This window comes from Anomalospiza imberbis, chromosome 26 (assembly GCF_031753505.1).
Source record: "Anomalospiza imberbis isolate Cuckoo-Finch-1a 21T00152 chromosome 26, ASM3175350v1, whole genome shotgun sequence".
In the NCBI taxonomy this organism is placed as follows: domain Eukaryota; kingdom Metazoa; phylum Chordata; class Aves; order Passeriformes; family Viduidae; genus Anomalospiza; species Anomalospiza imberbis.
The window spans coordinates 2,323,230-2,342,522 of NC_089706.1; the positions used below are offsets into that span (position 1 = coordinate 2,323,230).

At 56.0% G+C, this 19,293-nt stretch overlaps 1 protein-coding gene across 13 annotated transcripts in view; it reads left to right on the forward strand.

The window, feature by feature from the left end:
• Positions 1 to 19,293, forward strand: part of FOXP4 (forkhead box P4) — a 58,305-nt gene that overhangs the window by 20,563 nt on the left and 18,449 nt on the right. For 4 of the 13 annotated variants that reach the window (XR_010993785.1, XM_068173560.1, XM_068173564.1 and 1 more), the window contains exons 3-5: positions 7,145 to 7,234; positions 14,361 to 14,483; positions 16,181 to 16,266. Coding sequence is in view for 12 of the 13 variants with exons in the window: in XM_068173560.1 (XP_068029661.1) it covers positions 7,145 to 7,234; positions 14,361 to 14,483; positions 16,181 to 16,266 (299 nt within the window). In the remaining variant the exon portion in view is untranslated. Of the gene's footprint in view, positions 1 to 2,738; positions 3,021 to 3,139; positions 3,188 to 4,740; positions 4,776 to 5,055; positions 5,354 to 7,144; positions 7,235 to 14,360; positions 14,484 to 16,180; positions 16,268 to 19,293 lie in introns of those variants that run through there. The other 9 variants (XM_068173562.1, XM_068173565.1, XM_068173567.1 and 6 more) reach the window with 7 other exon arrangements.

The following is a 19,293-nucleotide window of genomic DNA, read 5'->3' on the forward strand; positions in this document are numbered from 1 at the left end:
TAATCATGCGTGTAATGCCGCTGCCAGTGCCCCTCCGAGGAGCTGCCTGCTCTCCCTCCCGGAATTCCACCGGATAACGGGAGATCCGTGCTCCTTCCCAGCCAAAAAGATGCGAATCGTGGCTGTGAAACGGGGGATCTCCTCCGGAAAACTGGGTTTTCCATCCCTGTGGATGCTGATGTTTAATTTCACCCCCTTGGCATTCCTCCTGGTGGGAAGCTGGCTGGCATGTGGAATTATTAAAGCAGAAGGTTTGGTGAACTTCCAGAAAAACCTCCAGCGACAGCACCTGGGGAAGGGGGAGAACCTATCCCGAGGATTATCCATCTTCCTGCTTCAGGGAGCAGGCTGAGCACCAGCTGGGGTCAGGAATAAATGTCCCCACAGCGGGAGTTTTGGACAATTAGGTGCTTGATGGGGGCTTTGCTCCATCCCCGGGAGCATGCAGCGTTCTCCCCGGGTTCTCGGACGGCTGGGCTCACTCCCTCATCCTGGAATGTCAGCACTCAATCCTGATTCTCGTTGAACTTTATGAAATTCCCCCCAAGAAACCTTGGGAAGCCTGCAGTGGTGGGAGCCCACGTCTCACCCTGGTGGGCCCAAAGCTCTGTGTCTGTGGGGATTTCTGTGGGAGCTGCAGCACCCAGGAGCTCGTGCTCCCATTTGTGCTTGGATTTGACCTTTTCCAATGCCTGTGACCTCGCTGCTTTTGCAAGTGTGAGGCCAAACAGGTCTTTGCGGGGAGTTTTTGGGTTAAAGCTCCTCTCCAAGGGTGCTGCCTCGAGGTGGGTGGGATACTGAGATCACGGGGGTGTTGTGGGGTGCTCAGGGACTTTGTGTTGGGGTGTCCCCGGAGCAAGGGGGACGTGTGGCAGCTCCAGCCTGGAGCTCAACATTCCCTCACCATCCTCATGCCACTTCCGAGCATCCCGGAGAGTCTGGAAGGGCAGATCCTGCAAGGGGAGAGCAGGCGGCCGGTGGGGTGTGGAAAGGGCATCCCCCTCCCCTTCCTCCCTCCTTCCTCCCCTCCCTCCCTCTCCCGCAGCCCGGGGGGCTGGCGCTGGGGTTAAATCCCTGGATTTCAATGCTCGGAATGGGGCTGAAAAGCCTCAATAGCCCGCGCCCGCTTTGTGCCGGGGCTGGCGGAGGGGAGAGGTCACCGGGGGGCAGCCCCCGGCCCGGGACCCCCCCTCTGTCCCCACCGTTGCTGTGGGAACGTGGAGGGACCTCCGGCACTGCCGGGCTCCAAAGGGATCCGCCAGGCTGGATCCCCCCGGAATTCCCGGTGGAGGAAGGAAAAGGGGGCATGGGGTGATGGGGGTGGCACATCCCTGTGCTGGGGCATCCTCTGGATTTTTAGGAGTGGGGATAAAGCGCTGCTCGGCCATGATTTGGGATTTTCCACGGTTGTTTTGTTTTGTTTTGTTTTGTTTTTTCTGAATTGCAGCAAAATATCCCAACTTTTAGCCAGCAGCTGCTGTTTAAATGCAAGGGGTGCAGAGAGATGGGGTCACTGCAGGTTTGGGGCGCAGGGAGAGGAGGAAAAGGATGGAAAAAGATCCTTGCAGACACGGCAGGAGCTGCACATGGAGAACCCAAATCGGTGCAAACCTCGCGGAGCAGGGATGCCCTGGGAGAAGCCAGGGGACAATCCCTGAGTCTGGCACCCCACGGGAGCTCCTTCCAGCTCTAAATCCATGGAAAAGGAGCCATCCGGAAAATCCAGCTGCTCTGGCGTTGTTTGGGGTCGTTTTATGGTGCAAAAAAATACCAAAAAAAAAAAAAAAAAATTGCAGCGTGCTGCAGACGGACGTCAGAGAAACGGGGGAGGAATAAACAAAAATAAGACTTGTTTTGGAGAAGGAGCAAACGGGACTTTTTTGGGAGTTGGGGAAGGGTGTGGAGGGGGAGGAGAGGCATTTTGCTGCCCTGAGAGAGATACCATTCCATAAAACATGTGATCACATCTCAAATATATTGTGTAATCCTCTATTATTAGGGTATTTAAGATAAAAACGAGGCTGGAGCACTTAAGTGAAACTCATCTCTCTCTTCACTTCCCTGATTCATATTTGATATTTCACTGAGGACAAATGCAGGAGCAGTTTTTCCTTTCTTTCCCTCTTTTTCCTCCCTTTTCCCCTTTTTTTTCCCCTTTTTTTTCCCCTTTTTTTTCCCCTTTTTTTTCCCCCTTTTTTTCCCCTTTTTTTTCCCCTTTTTTTTTCCCCCTTTTTTTCCCCCTTTTTTTCCCCCTTTTTCCCCCCTTTTTCCCCCTTTTTCCCCCCTTTTTTCCCCCTTTTTTCCCCCTTTTTCCCCCCTTTTTCCCCCTTTTTTCCCCCTTTTTTCCCTTTTTTTCCCATTTTTTCCCATTTTCCCCCCTTTTTTCCCCCCTTTTCCCCCCCCTTTTTCCCCCCTTCCCCCCCCCTTTTTCCCCCCCCTTTCCCCCCCTTTTTCTCCCCTTTTTCTCCCCTTTCCCCCCTTTTCCTCTCCTTTTCCTCCCTTTTTTCCCCTTTTCCCCCCCTTTTTTCCATTTTTTCCCCTTTTTCCCCTCTCCCCCCCTTTTTGCCCCTCTTCCCCCCCTTTTCCCTTATATTTCCCTCTTTTTTCCCCTTTTTTTCAGTGGGTTGGGACTGTCAGGAGCATGTTCCTTGTGCTCTTAATTAGTGGGGCTGGGTTTAACCCCTTCCCTGTGAGGACTGAGGAGTCAGGAGCAGAGGAATAAAATCCAGGAGCTCTGGAGCAGGGCAGAACAGTTGGGGCTGGGCCACAGACACAGAGCTGGGTGTAAAAAGGGCTTTTTTTTTTTTTTTTTCCTCATTTTCCTGTGAGGAATTGTGTCATTTTTTTTGTTCATTTGGATCTCTTGGAGCCATTTGGTTCTGGTTAAGCGAGGCCAGGGCTGGGCTGGTGGAAGTGCTCCTCAATATGGCATCATTTACTGTTAATATCCAGCTAAAAATATCCCTGTGTGTTGTTTTAATGGCTCTAATTCTGGAATGTGACGATGTCATTTTTATGAGGTTAGTGTAAAAAATCTTCCTTTTTTTTTATTTTTTTAACTTTTTTTTTTTTCCAGCCCTTCCCAACCCCTTTCCACCCTCCTAAAGGATCGGAGGGAAAAGGGAAGATAAAAATTCCCTTCCTCCCTCTTCCCATGCAAAGTTCTTGCTTTAATGGAATTTTTCAGGTGTTTTTTCTCTTTTTGGAAGGTAAAGTACCATATAGAGCTCTGATCCAGGTGGAAAATCCCTCAGCTGATTTTGGGCAGCTCTTCCCAGCTGGAGCATCCAGGCTGGAATTAAAAACTCCATCCTCATAAAGTGAGATATCTGGTAAATAAGGCACTTTCAATTACCCCAAGCAAGATTTTCCTTTGTCCTGGGATTATTTTGGGTTGATTTTTTTGGGGGGGAGGCTGTGGCTTCTCCCTTTCAGATGACCCATGGATGTCTCCATGCTCTCCAAACTTTTTTTTTTTGAGCTCTTGACCCATTTTTTCCCCAATCAGGAGGCCTTGGAGAGGCTCTGCTGGGGCAGGTTTTGAGGAGGAAAAGGCAGGGATGAGGATTAATCCCACATTAATCCAAGGTGTGGTGTGAGGCAGTTCTCCCTGGGCTCTTCCAGGGCTGCAGCCAGGTTTGGTTTTTTTATTCCTGGTGTTTCCCCGTGGCAGAAAGGGGAATTTTTGGTGTTTACCATGGAAAAGGCAGCCAAATTCTGCCCTTCCTGGGGTCTGGAGAAGTATCCAGCACATCCAGGGGGAAAAATCAGGATAATCCTCAGGTAGGCTGGGTGGAAGTTGGAAAGAAGAGGCTGCTCCCCTGCTGGAGGAGGATGAGATGTCTGGAGTTGGGGATGGATCAGAGAAGTGCGGGAATTTGGGGTCTGAGGGGAGGGATGAGCATCCCTGGGGGGATCCTGGGAGCGGGGAAACCTCCAGTGCTGTGGGAGCAGGTCCTGGCAGGGTGGGATTGATCCCAGCATGGCTGGGCTGTTCATTGACCCCTTCCCCATCCCAGCACACACCTTCCAGCATCTCCCACCTCTCCCTGCAATCCCAGGTGTGTTCCTCATCCCCAGGCAGTTCTGGGCTTCCCCCAGCAATGTCCAGGTCCCCATCCTCTTCCTCATCCTGGAGTGTGCTGCTCCCGGGGAGGGCAGAGCCGAACCACACCAGCCCTGGCCTTGTCTCAGACAAACTTTTCCTGGGATCATTTGCAAACTTTTCCTGGGATCATTTGCAAACTTTTCCTGGGATCATTTGCAAACTTTTCCCGGGATCATTTGGTGATCAGAGGGAGTTTGACACAAGGAATTAATTCCCAGTTCTGGGTGGTGTGCTGATGACTCCTGGATAACACCAGGCAGTGGGTTATGGGTTGATTTTTATTTTTAAGTAATTTTCCCTCTGGTTCACAGAGGTAAAACCCCATCTACTCCCACAGGGAAAACTCTTCCTTCTGCTTCCCACCTCCTCAGCCCCATGGAGAGGCTCTGAGTGACGCTTCCCTATGGAAAAGCCTATGGAAAAGCTTCATCCCCCCCACCACCACTGGGCTGCTCCTCCTGCCTTGTTCGGGCAACGAATGCATCTGACAGGTGGCTTTGCATCCCGAAATTCCATCCTGGGTGCTCCACATGCTCTGTCCAGCCTTGCAGCAGGCTTCCATCCCTGCCTGCAGGCTGAGCCCAGCTACGGACGGACGGAGAGGGCACAGAGGCAGGGAGGGAGGGGGCAGCTCCGGGCGCTGCCGGAGAGGCCCCTGTGTGCAATTGTGAGGCCACGTCGGGTTTTTTTCCCCCCTGTAAATCTTTGCAATTTCGTGCTTCAGAGCACACCAAAGTGAGGGAGCCAGCGGGGAGTGAATTAAATTCCCCCCTGAGAGGCGGCGGCGGTGGGGCCGAGCCGGGCGGGCGCTGGGGGCTCGCTGGCACCCCGGGCCGGCCAGGCCTTGGGTTTGGGAAGAGAAATTCCAGGAGAAGTCTTGCGCAGCACTTTTTATGTGCTGGAATTCTGTCTTCCTGGGGCTTTCGCCCTCCACCGTGTTTTCCATCCCTGCTGCGCTGATTTTGCCAGGCCGGGGCAGGGCCGTGCCCTCGCTGGGTCTCCTGTGTGAGGTGGTGCTTGCAAACATGGCAGGAATCGCACGTGGAGGAGCCAAATCCATGGGAAGCTCTGCTAAAAGACACTTGGGAAAGCAGCTAAAGCTCAGGGATTTGCTGTGGGGTGTGGGATGCAGCCCAGTGCTCCAGCACCCATCCTGGTGGGAGCCTGGGGCCTAGCACGGAGCTGCCGCCGAGTGGATTCCTCCACCTTGGCTTTTAACTGGAATTACTGTTTTCATGTCCAAAAGTAATTAAAATATCAGACCTTGAGCTGTCATAACTGTCACAGGGTTTTTGTGCTCGCATTACCGATGCACATCTATCCCTGGTAATAACAGGGAAAATAAAATGCCCGTGGAGAAACGTCGGGTAGCTTTGGGATCAGGATCGTGGGATTTTTTTCCATCAGTGATACCCAGCGGTGAATTGCGGTGTTTGTCCTCGAGGATCTGAGTTTTGAGTTGTTTGGATAAAGGAAGTTTGGGAGTTATTGGCTGGGGGTGCTCAGTGGCCATGGGGCAGCTCTGGGTGCACAATCCTGGGATGCAGCTCTGGTAATTCACCACAGGAATAGGAAATTAGGGTCCATTTCCTTATAAAATTCCTCAGGTTTTGATTTTCTTAGGGCTCTCTGGTTCATGTGACGGTGACAAACACAGCCAAGGCTGCCCAATGCTGTGCCTGGGGTGTTTGGTTTGGGCCTCCTGCTATGAAATTACAATTTTTTTATAAAGTAAGGCTGGATGTGTTAAACCCTTTGCTCTCAGCCTCCAAATGGAAATTCCCTCTCATTTTCCACATGTCCTTGTAGTGCCTGTCCAGCTGCACAGAGCAGGTCAGGTGGATTTTTCACCCAAACAAAGATGTAGCACAGCTACAATTTGCTCTTTATGTGCTCTTCCCAAGAGTTCCCTGTGCAGAGGAGCACAGGGAGGACATGAAATGGGATTTAAAATGCAGGGAATGACTTTTCATGGATGCTCCATTTGAGGAGGGGCTCTGGGTTAGGGTTTTGTGGGTGCTCCTTGTTTTGGATCGACAGGTGTGTGCTGAGCTGTGAGTGGATTTGGAGGGGCAGGGGGAAGGAGGTTGGAGATTTTTCAGAAATGTACCCAAAAAACCCCAGAAGGAAGGAAAAGAATCCTTGTAAAGCAGAAATAAGGAGCAAACAGGTCTGGGAGCACTGGGTTGTTTTCCTCAGAGCTTTACTCCTTTTCCTGGCTCCCAAGCTCTTTTTCTCAGCTCACACTCGCTCCTCTCTCCTCGTCTCTTCACAGGATTTTCCTTAATTTCCCATTTTCTCCAGCTGCCTGCAGTGCTGGGCATGGCTCTCTTGTACCTGTGCTTTTCACACGTGCATTCTATCAATTTCTATTGTTTTTTCCCTGTTTTTGTGGGATTCCCAATGAAACACCTTCATCCCTGTAAAAAACTTGAAGAAACTCATCACTTTTTCTAGGCAAACTCCCCTAAAACCAATCAGGTTTCATGGTGGTCACTTGTGTGGGTTGCTGAGCACCTCCTGGACCACCACCAAATCCACTCAGACACATTCCTGGATAGATTCAGGCTGGAATCCTGCACTTGGCTTCACCCAAACCTGGCTGGTGACTGGAACTTTCTGCTGCTCCAGTGCCACAATCCAATTAATAAAATTCAATACCCACAGTGGCTTTGGGCACAAGGGACAGCTGCAGGAAGGTGGTGGTGGGGGCTCTGGAATAAATCAACCCGGGGACAGATCTCTGAGCGGCTGTGCCAGGGCTGGGGTTTGGGAATGACCCTTGTGAGATGGGAATGCTGGACCTGGTGGGGATTTTTGGAAGAGGACAGGATTGTCCCCATGGGGGCTGGGATAGTGGTGGTCTCTAATGGGATGTACTGGTGTGGCAGGAGGGAGCATCGGGGAGCGCTGCCCTCTTTGTGCATCAAACCCATCCCATGAGGGAAATCCGTGGAGAAGCAGCCGGAGCTGGAGGAGGAGGAGGAGGAGGAGGAGGGAGCCTTCCTCATGCCCACCCCTGTGTCTCTCTTGCAGGCTCTGCAGGTGGCTCGGCAGTTCCTGCTGCAGCAGGCCACGGGGCTCAGCTCCCCCAGCAGCAACGAGGGCAAGCAGCCGGCGGTGCAGGTGAGCCCCGAGGACGTGCAAGTGTCCCTTCCATGGCTGGAGCACTCCAGGAGTTAAATCCTCTGGAAACCTCCAGAAGTTTCTTGGGAGGTTTTTTTTGTGTGTGGGAATGGGGAAGGGTTGCGGAGGGGAGGTCACTGTGTGTCACCACTTTTTGGGACAGTGGTGGGACACGGAGTTTCCCAGGGTTGGAGCATCCCAGGATTGATGCTGGGTGCTGTGAGGGTGGCACAGGGCTGGAAAAGGGAACAATCCTTTGGGCTGGAGCCAGGGCAGGTCCTCCAGGATGGGACAGAGGCCCAGCTGGGATGGGGATTTGTGACACTGGCAGGCAAATGGGCTTTGGGTGGGCACGTCCTGCTCCTGTAGGGATGGGAGACCTCCCCTTTGCTCCCCTTCTCTGCCAAAGCAAAAGGGCAGAAAATGGGCAGGAGAGGGGTGAAATCTGGAGAGAGCGGGAGGCAGGGAGAAGCAAAGCCCAGGCGATGGGAAGTGACAATTTAAATAGCTGTGCGGAGGGGCTCTCCCTTCAGGCTAATTAAATTTATCGGAGAACAGCAGGTTACCTTATTAGAGCCACGTGGGTTTAATTAACAAAGGAAAGTAATTAGCACAAGCGCTCTCAGAGCTGGAGGTCCTGCCTGTGCCAGGCTGAGCCGGGTGGCAGCAGGAGCTGGGCTGGGATGGGCAATCCTGGGATCCTCTCCTGGCTTGGAGTGCCAGGGCAGGGCTGAGCCATCCAGCAGCAAATCCCAGGGCTGCCGGGGGTCAGGAGAGCCCAGAACCCCCCGGGCTGGGAAACAGCAGCTGGGTGGGAGCAGTGGGAATTAGTCAGGGCTCCTACGGCACAAACAGGCGGCTTTTTCCAGCGGTGCCGGCAGGAAGGAAATGCAGTCACTGCATGGAAAATGTCTGCAGAGGACAAAGGCGGCGAGGGTGAAGTCAGATTCCGGTAACCGGCGCCTCGCTCCCCTCCGTGGGTGTGTGTCCCTGCACTCCTCCTCCTCCTGCTGCTGCTGCTTATCCCTCCTTGCTCGCCCTGGTATTCCCGGCTGGACGCAGCAGAACATCCCGTGCTGCTCCCCAGCCTCCCCTCCCTGCCTGCCCATCTGGCCAGCGCCTTTTGCCGGAGCGAACTGGATCTCCTTCCTCTCTCCCTCTCCCTCGCCCTCCCTCCCCTCCTCCCTTTTTTCTCTCTCCGTGTTGCAAAAAGGACTTGTGAAAGTTGTAGACGTGAGTCAGAAATAGCTCATAACTCAGCAGCGCCCGGCAATCCCTCCCCCCGCGGCCCCGCCGGCAGCTGGAGCGGGATCTGACCGAGGGGAGATAGGGGATTAAGCAGACTCCTTTGAAAGGAAGTTTATCTAAGGCACAGTGGTGTGGATGAGACTGGCCAGGACGGCTGCAAGAGGAGGAGGAGGAGGAAGGCTGGGTCCCAGCACAGCCCTCCTTGGCTCGGAGGCAGCAGGAAGCACGGCAGGGTGGGAATGTTTGGGAATTGGGGTGTCCTTGGGGCACCAGCCTGGGTCCCTCCTGCCTGTGGATGTGCAGCCCCACAAGTTTGGGAATGGATTTCCACATCCATGGGGAATTTTGTCTCCCCTCGGCTCTGTGCCAGCCAGCCCCTGGCCCCCAGTCCTGAGGGAATGAGCAGGAGGGTCTCAGTGCTGGCAGGGAGAGCAGGAGACCCCCGTGCTTGCCCACACTATGCACTCTCCTTGTCACCCTGCTGATGGGGACGGGACATTTTTGGGGCACCAAGCCAGCAGGATTAATGATATTCCTGACAGCCCATGCTTAAAAACAACCAGGGAGCTGCTGGGCTCAGCAGCATCTTGGATTGGGGTTTGCTTTTTGGAATAAGGACCCTCTTCCCACAGATGCCTGGAGGTGTGTGTGGACAGTCTCATGTTGTCGCTCCAGTTACAGCTGCAGGAAAGGAAAAAAAGCCCAAAACCCCATCTGTGGGCATTCTAAACCATTTTAAAATAGGTTTATTTCTTTACAACTTTAAAGCTCTTGGAAACTTGGTGGGCACTGACAAAATGTTGCTTTTGGGGGCTTTTGGTCTTGCAGGGCGTTGTCGTCCTGGGATGATGGGAGCAGCAGATCCCCCTGGGATCCTGCTGGGACCCAGCAAAGCCAATGGAAAGGGGTGCTGGAAAAGCAGCACCCCGAGTTGTCAATGCTGGCTTGGAGGCACCAGGGAATGACGGGGTGCCCTCTTGTTTGGGTGCCCTCAGAGCTGCCTCTGGTGGGATCAAGTGGCTGGAAGGGGAGAGGGGCTGGAGGGCACTCGGGGAAGGGAGGAGAGGAGTTTGGAGCAAACTGCGGGAAATTGCTTTTCTTTTGTCTGCTGCAGCGGGGAGGGCAGCAGAGCGGAAAAGTGTATTTTGTTGATTTGAAACTTGAGTGAAATGGGTAATGAAGACAGATCAATACCAGCCCTTCTGCGTTCCCTCTCTGGGAAAAGAAATCCAGCAGCAGCCCGTCTGTCTGGGCTCGCACCGAGGTTTTTCCATTTGAACTTGGAGCATCCCTGTCTGTCTCTGCTCCATCCCAAAGCCCCCCGCTCTGCCAGCCCGGTGCCACCGCCACCATCCCACTCTGGGATTGGTGTTTTGGGTTCACAGAGGAGCAAAGTCACTTTAATCCCTGTAGAATCATCGGTGTGAAAGCTGTGCCAGCACCCTGTGCTCACGGAGGGGATGTAGGGACCCTGCCCAGGTAGTGCTGGAGGGCTGAGGAGGGGGCTCAGTGCTGTCACCTCTGCTGCCACTGTCCCCACGTAGCAACTGGAGCCCAGCCAGGTGTGACTGGGGCCTCCCCAGCGGGAAGGCTGTGCTAACGAGGATGTGCTAATGAGGATGCTCTAACGAGGATACACATTGGGCTGAACATGCCGGGAATTGATTCCTCCTTTTCTTCACAGGAAGTTGAACATCAGGGCCTGGTGTCCTCCATGCTGGTGTCCCCTCACCTGCTCACCCTGCTGCCACCCCACCACGGGCACTCGAGCCTTTGGTGCTGGGGCTGTTCAGAGTGTTCCTAAAATTGTTCCTAAAACCACCCACAGCCTCAAAACCCAGCCTGGCACGTGGGGCTGAGCTTCATTTCTCCTCTGACCCTGGGCAGATTTTAGTGCATTGTCTCATCCCAGCCTGGTGAGGTCTAGAGGTGGCACAGCAGCGTTTGGGTGGCCCTGTGCCACCCCTCGGGGTTTATAAGCCATGGCTGGGGTCACCTCGGTGTCAGTGGCATCACTGCCTGGCCCTGGGCACTGGGAGCACTCCCAGACTGTCTGAGCCAGCTGGATCTTGGAGCTCACCCAGGGATACTGAGTGCAGGAAGGGAGGCCAGGATGTGCCAGGAGGGTTGGGGTTTCTCTTGTCCTGTGAGAATTGGGTGCTCTGGGGTGGGATTTGCTCATCCCCTGCCCTTAAAACAGCACAACTTGAAGCTGCTTTTGGTGGTTGTTTCCCCCCTTCTGTTCCCAGTCTCCTCGATTTGTTTTTGTTGGGTTTGGATTTGAAAAGAGTGGTTAAAATTAGGAAAAACAGCACAAACATGTTTTCTGCTGTTTCTAACTGGGAGTTAAACCCCAAGACTGGATCAGAGCAGGGATGTGCAGCTCTGAGCTCTGCGGGAAACCAGGAGCACCCTCTGGAGAGAGAGAGGAGTGCTCATCCCGATGGTCCCACAGCCAGCAGGGATGGGGGGAACGAGGTCTGGGCTGTGTGGTTGAGGCGTGGAGCAGCAGCTGCCCCTTCCTGTAGTGGCGGTGACGGTGACGTGCGGCCCTTGGGGACGCGGTGACTCCTGCGGTGACCTCCCGGCCCGGGTGACGGCAGAGCAGGGATGTTTGGAGGCTGATGGAGGATGTCCCCAGGCTGTGCCAAGCCAGCTGTCCCCGGGGTCAGGAGGGCACTGGCCCTCTGATGACAACCCTGCCAGTGAGCCAAGGCCGCCGGCCCGTGGCTTTCCCCGCTCTGCCTTGTGCCTGGGAGTTCAATCCGCTTCCCGTAAAAACAACCCAAAAAAATCTAGGAAATATTTCTCAAGAGCCTCGCTCCCCATCCTGCCTCGCTCCACACAGCCAAGTCCTGCTTCCCTCAGCTGGCTTTGGCTCAGGGAGGGAATATTCCCTGGAATACCTGCCTGCTTTTCCACCCACTGCCTGCTGCTCCCGCCCCGTACTCTGGCACGGGGATTACAGCCGGGCCCGCCTGGAAAAGCAGCCCCTGGAGATGCTGCTGGCCGGCCGGAGCAGCGCCGGGTGTTTCTGGGAGCAGCCAGAGCTGTTAGTAAGCAGTTTCTGTGGGGTGGCAGCCGGCCAAGGCGTGAGTCAAACCCTTCCTGACTCGGTGTCTGGCAGATGCCAGCTCGTGACGCGCCGGGCTGGTCCCCAGCCATTGCTGCTGCTGCTCCAGGGCTGCTGCCGGGACCTGCTTCCCCAGGGATGTGCCGGCTGCGAGGACACTTCCCGGCTGCTCCGGTGCCTGGGGATGGAGGCGGCTGGGTGACACTCACCCCTCAGCCGGGTGGCACTCACCCCTCACAGCCCCTGTGCTGCTCTGCCTGGCACCCTTCAGCTCTCACGTTGACCACCTGCATCCCAGATTTTGAGGCAGTTGCTGCCCAGATCCCGCTGTTATCCAGGGATGCCAGGCTGGTCTCATATCCTGCCACAGGGAATCTTGTCCCTGAGGGCCATGGCTGTAGGTGAAGGGGTGTCCCAGGGCCACCCCGGGGTGTGACCCTGTGGGGCTTTTGGCCAGGTTGGGATGGACATTTCCAACCCCATTTTCATCCCCGTCTCGTTTTGCCGGAGCTGCAGCTCTCCCTGTCCCCAACAGAGGCAGCTGGCACTGTCACCAGAGCTTGGGACAGAGAGCCCCCAGCTCTGGGGTTTCCTGGCCCACACTGGGGTCAAGGCAGTGCTGGAACATTCCCAGCACCAGGGCGTGGGATGAACGGGAGCAAAACCGCCTGTAAGTGGGAATTTCCTCTTTTACCAAAAGTTGCTGCTTTCCCTGGCAACCTTAACTGGGACAGGAGCGTTTTCCATGCTGTGGGGAAATTCTTCACGGGAACCAAGGTAGCAGCAGAGCTCAGATGCCCCTCTCAAGTTCACCCCGTTCCCACCTCACCCCCACACGGATCCGCCACCATTTCTCCGCATCAGCTCCGCATCCGAACGCGGGGGGGGAGGGGGGTAAGAAAAAAAAAAAAAAGCCATTTAATGCAGACAAAGGTTGTATGAAAATATAATTCTGCTTTTGTTAGCAGCCATCAAACTCTAAAAAGCGTCACTTTTGTTTTCTTGTAACATTGTGAAAACCTCGTGTCGGATCGAGAGCTGGGGCCCTCTCGACTAATCGCCTCTCCTTTGTGTTTTTAGATTATAGGGGCAATTAGTGTTGTCAAAACCTCTGGCAATTCTCTTTGCTCTTGACAGGGTGTCAGTCCGCTGGGCGAGAAATGGAAGGTGTTATAACTCTCCGGTAATTAGGATGCCTCCGATTTGAAAATGCCAGCAAACGTGTTCGAGGGGCCGCGGGAGGGGGCGGGGAGCCCGCCCGGGCTGGGGGGGATGTGGAGGAGCAATTAATTAGGGGCTCTCATTCCGAGCACGTTGCTGGCTGATGAATTGGCAGAGGGAAATTAGCGGCGCTCCCGGGCGCGCACCTCGCTCTCCTCGCCAGCTTCCCTCCTGCCCAGATGTTCGCCCAGGGCTTGGCACAGCTGGCTGGGAGCACCTGGGTGCCCAAACAGCAGCTCCTCACTGGGTGCTGGTGCCACGGGGGACTCGGGGCTCTCTGGAGCCTTGCAGGGTGCTGGGGCTCATCCCTGGGCTCCAGCCCTTGGGTGGGAAGTCAGAGGAGTTAATCAATAGGTCCGCCACGGAGGTGGCTGGAGGGGGAAACGCTGGCGACAAACAGAGCTCGCCCCGTGTCCGACGCCTCCCTGCAGCAGAATGCCTGAGCAAATAGATAAGGCTTTGCAATCTCCCTTGAAGGTCAGCTGGACACCCATCACAGATGGGAGGGACTGCACGGGGCCGCCCTGTGGTCCCATCCCCGCTGGAGTGGCTGGAAGGGGTCCAGGCTGGGCAGTCTGGGCATCACTGGGAGTCCTGGGCAGAGGGGGCTGGCAGGAACTAGGCTCTCAGGGGGACTTTGCTGGGTTTCTCTGCTCTTTGAGGTCCTGAGATCCTGGGCTGAGGGGCTGAGGAGCTGTTTAGTTTGGATCAGAACCGGGTCCTTGGCGTGCAGTTGGATCCTGGCTTGTGCTCTGCCCCATCCCACATGCCAAGGAGCTGCTGCCTCTTCCTGGGATCCCCTGGAAGAGCTCGTGGCTGCTGGTGGCTCCTGACCAGCAATTCTTACTTGATTTCCCAGGAATATGAGGCATCCAGGAGGGTCATTAAATTACAGCAAGGCCCTCACCCTGCCCAGAGCCTCGGGAAGGGCTTTGGGCTGGTGGGATGGTGGAAGGCCAGGACGAGGCAGCTCCTGATGGCTCCATCCAGGCATTGCTCCACCTGGGCAGGACCCAGCAGGGCTGGGATCCATCACTGACACCTTCCCAGGAGCTTTGCCCGGGGTGTGGACCCGTGTTTTGATAACCAAAGGCAGGGGCTGGCAGGTTCCCTTGGCCCTCCCTCCTCTTGGCACAGTAATTACAGGAGTTACTGGTGTCAGCTGGAGGTAAAGCTTTGATGTGTCTGGAGAACCCCGTAACCTCTTCCTCGGTGCTCTGCTCTGCAGAGTTATTTGGTGATCGGTATCTTCCCACTTCCCTGGCGTTTCCCTCCACCCTTCCCATGCTCCCAGCAGGGGAGGGAGCTGTGGTTTGATGCCCAGTTCCCCCAGCTAAATTGCATTTAAAGAAGAGCTCTCAGATTGCTGGGGGAGCTCGTGGTTCAGGATGCTTCATCCTGGTGCCAGCAGCACCATGGGACATCTCTCACTATTGCCATGTCCCAGGGGACAGACAGTGGCTTCACCCAGAGGTGACAGAGATGTGGGGGACATAGAGGATGCTCTGGGAGAGGCACTGTTGGTGTTTGGGGCGAGTTTCACAGGCCGGGGTTGGGAGTGGTGACGTGTCCTTGCTGTCACAGGTCCCCGTGTCCGTGGCCATGATGTCCCCGCAGATGATCACGCCGCAGCAGATGCAGCAGATCCTGTCCCCGCCCCAGCTCCAGGCCCTCCTGCAGCAGCAGCAGGCAATAATGCTGCAACAGGTAACGCTGCACCGGGGCTGAATCCAGCCAGGCAATTCTCACCGGGGTCTGGGAATGCTGGAGTATGTTGGAGGCAGAAAAAAGGGTCCTTTCCTCCTTCTGACTTTCACATATTTCTTTTGGGATTCCCAGCACGTCCAGGGATGAAAAGAGCTGCAGGTGCTGATAGTGCTGGTGCTGCCACCCTGAGCCAGGGTCTCAAAACTTGCAAAATTCCTGCTCAAGGGCTGATTTGGGGCTGCCCAGGTCCTGGGAAAAGCTGGGGTCTGGGTGGATGCTCTTGGTTCAGTGTGCCCCAAGCACAGCCCCGTGGCCACTGCTGGGCTTTTGGGCAGGTGCCTGTGGCCAGCTCCAGAGCTGAGGTTTGTTTCTCATGGCCCTGCTCAGCTTTTCCAGAGATTTTAGTCAGATGGGAAGGGAAGAAAAAGGAGGAGAAGGAAAAAAAAAAAAAGGCAGATTTCCACTCTGAAACAAAATAGGTCTGCTTGGGTAAACAGCTCCCGGCGGGGGGAAGGAGGGAGAGAGGGAGAAACCCCACAAGCATCCTCCACACCCTTCTTCCTGCCTCCAGTACCTGTTTACTCCAAACAGGCTGATAAGGATTCAAGGTTGGCCCCAGGGAAAGAACAAAGGGTAAACACTACCCTGGGTGGGTCCTTCCACAAGCCTCTTTGGAGCCGGATAAAGAAACACGTTTGACTGCAAATTAAACAACCCAGGCCGGAATAGCTCACATTCTCCACCGGCAGCAAACCAAACATCACACCTCTCACCCCTGACCCAATGTTCCTGCTCCCAGCCCGGCCACTCCGCAGCGCCCTGGCTGGGGCTGGCTCGGGGGTAAACACCCAGCCCCTGCAAACCTGTTCTCCGACACAAACAGCCACTGGCTGCTGGCAGCCCCGAGCTGATAAAGGCTTCCCGGCATCCCCAGGGACATTCCTGAGCCCCTGCGAGGGGGCTGGGGGGGTCTCGCTGACCTCCCCGTGCCTTTCTCCCCCTCCCTGCACGCAGCAAATCCATCACCCACAGTTTATTTAGGGGCCACGACTGGTGGCAACGCTGGCAGGTCCCAGGGCCGCCTGTGGACACTGGGACCCTCTCTGGTGGCTCCCTGTGGATCCAGGGGGTTTATTCCTGTTTTAATGGCCCAGCAAACACCTCTGCTTTGATTTGAAGAGCTGTTTTGACTGCAGGGCTGAACCCCCAGCTCTCACAGGCCAGGGGTTGTGGCTGCTCCTGGTCCTCCCCAGCTGGGACCCCACTGGTTCTCACAGCACTTGTCAGGGGTGTTTTGGGGTCCCACCATGCCAAAACTGGGGTTTCCCCACCCTGAAGTGCTTGTGATGTGCCAGAGCACCCCAGCCTGCTTTTCTCTCAAGGGACAGCGGGTTGGCATTAAAATAAACATCAGGGTGGGCATTGGGAGTGTTTGGGGGTTCAAGGGCCATGGGGATCCAGAGCCCGTGGCAATGTGTGCCCAGGATTCCTCTGCTGCCCTGACTCCCCTGGTGGGTGCTTTCCCTCCTGCCCTGCCCCAGGTGACACAGGGAGCCTGCCCTGGTGACAGTGCCAGGAGCTGGCGTGGCTGTGGCAAAGCCTCGGCGCTGGGCACGGGGCGGTGAGGAGGGCACGGGGTGGTGATGTGGGCACGGGGTGGTTCCATGGCTGATCCCGTTACTCTCTCCCCTTCCCAGCTGCAGGAATACTACAAGAAGCAGCAGGAGCAGCTTCACTTGCAGCTGTTGACCCAGCAGCAAGCCGGAAAGCAGCAACCCAAAGAGGTGAGCTCAGCTGGATGGCACCGGGCTGGCAGCAAATTAAAGGGGGACCAGCACAAAACAAGGTGTGGGACAACCCCCAGGGAGCCCATGGCAATGAGACATGGGACATCCTGCTCTGGAGGTGCCAGGGTAACCAGCCCAGTCACTGGGAGTTGTTGATCTTCCTCCTTTTTCTCCTCCTCTTCCTCCCTCTCTGTGATCTGGTGCATCCACAAGCTATGGGGGGTGTGGGGCAGCCCTGGAGGGGCCACTGGACCCTCCCTGGTGACAGGGACAGGTCCCATCCCCCCAGCACAGAGTGAGGGCTCCCCAAATCCCCCCGTGGTGGGATCAGAGAAGGTTCAGCCCGGTCCAGCCCTTGCCCTGCCAGGCTCAGCTTGGGCAGCCCAGTCCTGGCTGAGCTGGCACAGCAGCGCCCCGGTGAGTGGGCAGGGCTGGTCAGTGGCAACCAGAGCAGGGCTTTTCCTGCCAGGAAGGGTGGCTCTCCAAAGCCCAGGCAATGTGGGAAACAGCAGCGATCCCAGCAAAGGGCTTTTCCAGCCGGAGACTCTGAGGTGGGCAGGGCTCTCAGCCCCCAGGATCACGTTGGCAGTGCTGGGCAGGTCAGTGCCTGCTGGAGACTCATTTTGTGCCCCTGTGATTGCAGCGATCTTGCAGAACCCCCTGTACATAGCAGGTTTTGCCCCTGAGGGCACAGTGATGCCCCACAGGAGGTTGTGGCTGTGTTTTGGGGACCTGCTGGTCACACAGAGACTGGGGACAGAGCCCAACCAGCAGACAACACTGCTCCCTTCCTTTTCCTTGGGTATTTTTGCCTCTCTCTCTTGCCAAAATGCTTCACATGGGGTTTTTTTGCTGTGCAGTTTTGCAGAATTCATGTCTGGCCTTGCTGCCCCTCCCCTGAGTGTCCTTCCACGGGCTCCCAGTGACAAGGGACCTGTTCCTGAGCCACTCCCTCCACGTCCCTAGTGCAAGCAGGGGTACTGGAGCCGTTCGTGACCATCGCTCCTCCCAAAATCCAGCACCCTGATGGACACCCAGCACTTGAAACTCAGCTTTTTGGCAGGGAGGGGAGATTTTAAGCCCAGACTGTGTGTTGGGGTGGCCCAGGGGGGTCTCACTGGCAAAGCCACACTGGCATCAGTGGTCCAGGGTGGCTGCAGTGGCTCAGGGTCACCTGCTGCAGCCTCGGGCAGGCTCTCACTGTGGGGTGTTGGTGCATTTACAGGGTCAGGGTTATCAGAACCATCTCCAGGAGCTGCTGGTGCTCCGGGAGATGGGGGAGGTGTAAATGTGAGCTTCCTCAAGGACTTTCTTGCTGGCCCTGGCGATGTTCTCTTGCAGCACCGAGCAGGGATATAATTAAGCTCTAACAAAGCGCTTGCTTAGCGGGCTCCGCTTTAAAAAGCTCGTGTTAACTTTTAATTAAATGGTACAGAGGAGATGGGAAATTTATCCAACAAGAAAGGGTGTAGCAGGGGGGGAAGGGGTGTTGGATGCTGCTGGAGGGTGTGTGTCCAGCTTTCCTGCTGGGAAAAAAGCACTGAGGGGGTCTCAGCAAGGGGATGTCAGTGTTTCCTTCCTCAAAATCCTTGGATAAGCTTTGGTTTCACCCCAAAAATTTGGGCAGCTGGTGTTCCTAAAGTCTGTGTTCATGTTTGCCTGCTGGGAATGGTGATGCTGTGGCTTCCCTGAAATTCAGGGAAGAGCTGGAGTGTCTGGGATGCCTCTACAGAGCCATCCTTGGATCTTTCCTGGAAATCCATGGGCCGGATTTAATTCCAGCCCCCCTGCAGGATTTGTAAACCCAGCGCCTTCTGCTTCCCCTCTGTCTGATTCCAAGGGCTGACTCCTGCGAGTCAGCAGCTCAGAGTGGGATCTGCAGGTGGGAAGGTCACCAGGAAGGAGCCGGGAGCAGGGGCAGCATCTCCAGGAGGAGCAGCTCTGATCTCCCTGGGATGGGGAGTGCCCCAGAGAAGGGAAGGACAGACAAGAGGATGGAAATGTGTGGGAAGAGCCTGTCAGCAGCATCCTGTCCCTAAGGATGTGGGGATCCTCCATGTCCATGAGTGCTGTGCCACACTGAGGGCATGAGGAAGGGGCAGAGCAAGGCAGCTGATCCATGAATCCATGCATCCCGCCAGGATGGGGCTGAGCTGTGGCACATCCCAGCCCTTCCTGCAGCATTTTCCTGTGCTGGGGTGTGAGGGCCACCCCCCAGCCTCCAGCAGCATCCTGGGTGTGGGGGAAACAAGGAGCTGTGCTGCAGCCCCTCACCCTCATGTCTCCCATCCTGCTCCTCCCAGGATGCTTGTCTCCTCCAAGCAGCAACGGGGTGCAGGCACCCCAAAATCCCCTGGGAAGGTCTCCGTGTGTCCCCAAAGCTGCCGAGGGCAGGGGTTGTCCCTCTGCTGAGGCAGGCAGGGTGGAGAGGGGGGTGCTGCTGGCGCCTAACCCCGGTGTCAGCTTAATGAAGTGCTGCTGTCAGTCCCGCGTGTCACGGCGCAAACTCCTCCTGATGTGCTCATAAATCAAAGTGACGGCGCCTCTTGCCCCGGTGGCTGCACCCACTCAGCTGCGTCTAATGCACGGTGATGCTGCAGACCCCCAGCCCCAAGCCGGGAATGGTTGGAGAATGGGCTGGGAACGAGCTGGGAAGGAGCTGGGGGAGCCAAGCATCGGTGGTGCTGCAGACACCCAGCCCCAAACTAGGAATGGGCTGGGAATGAGCTGGGGGAGCCAAGCCCAGGATTCAGCCCCAACACAGAGCCAGCTCCTCTGGGAGTGACTTTTCCAACAGGAATGGGGGTCTGGAGGATCAGTGGGGTGTGAGATTTTTGGGAAAGCTGGGGCTGTCATCCACGCTCTCCCCAGGCTGGTTTCTCCAGGGAAAGCTTGGCTCGGAGCCCACGGGCTGGTGGATGGCTCTGCATCTCTTCACCCATCACTCAGGGGTTTAGAGGTCTGTGGTGCCACAGGTGTTCCCTAGGGGTGGCAGATTGGTTTCCCCATAGGGTCAGGCCTCG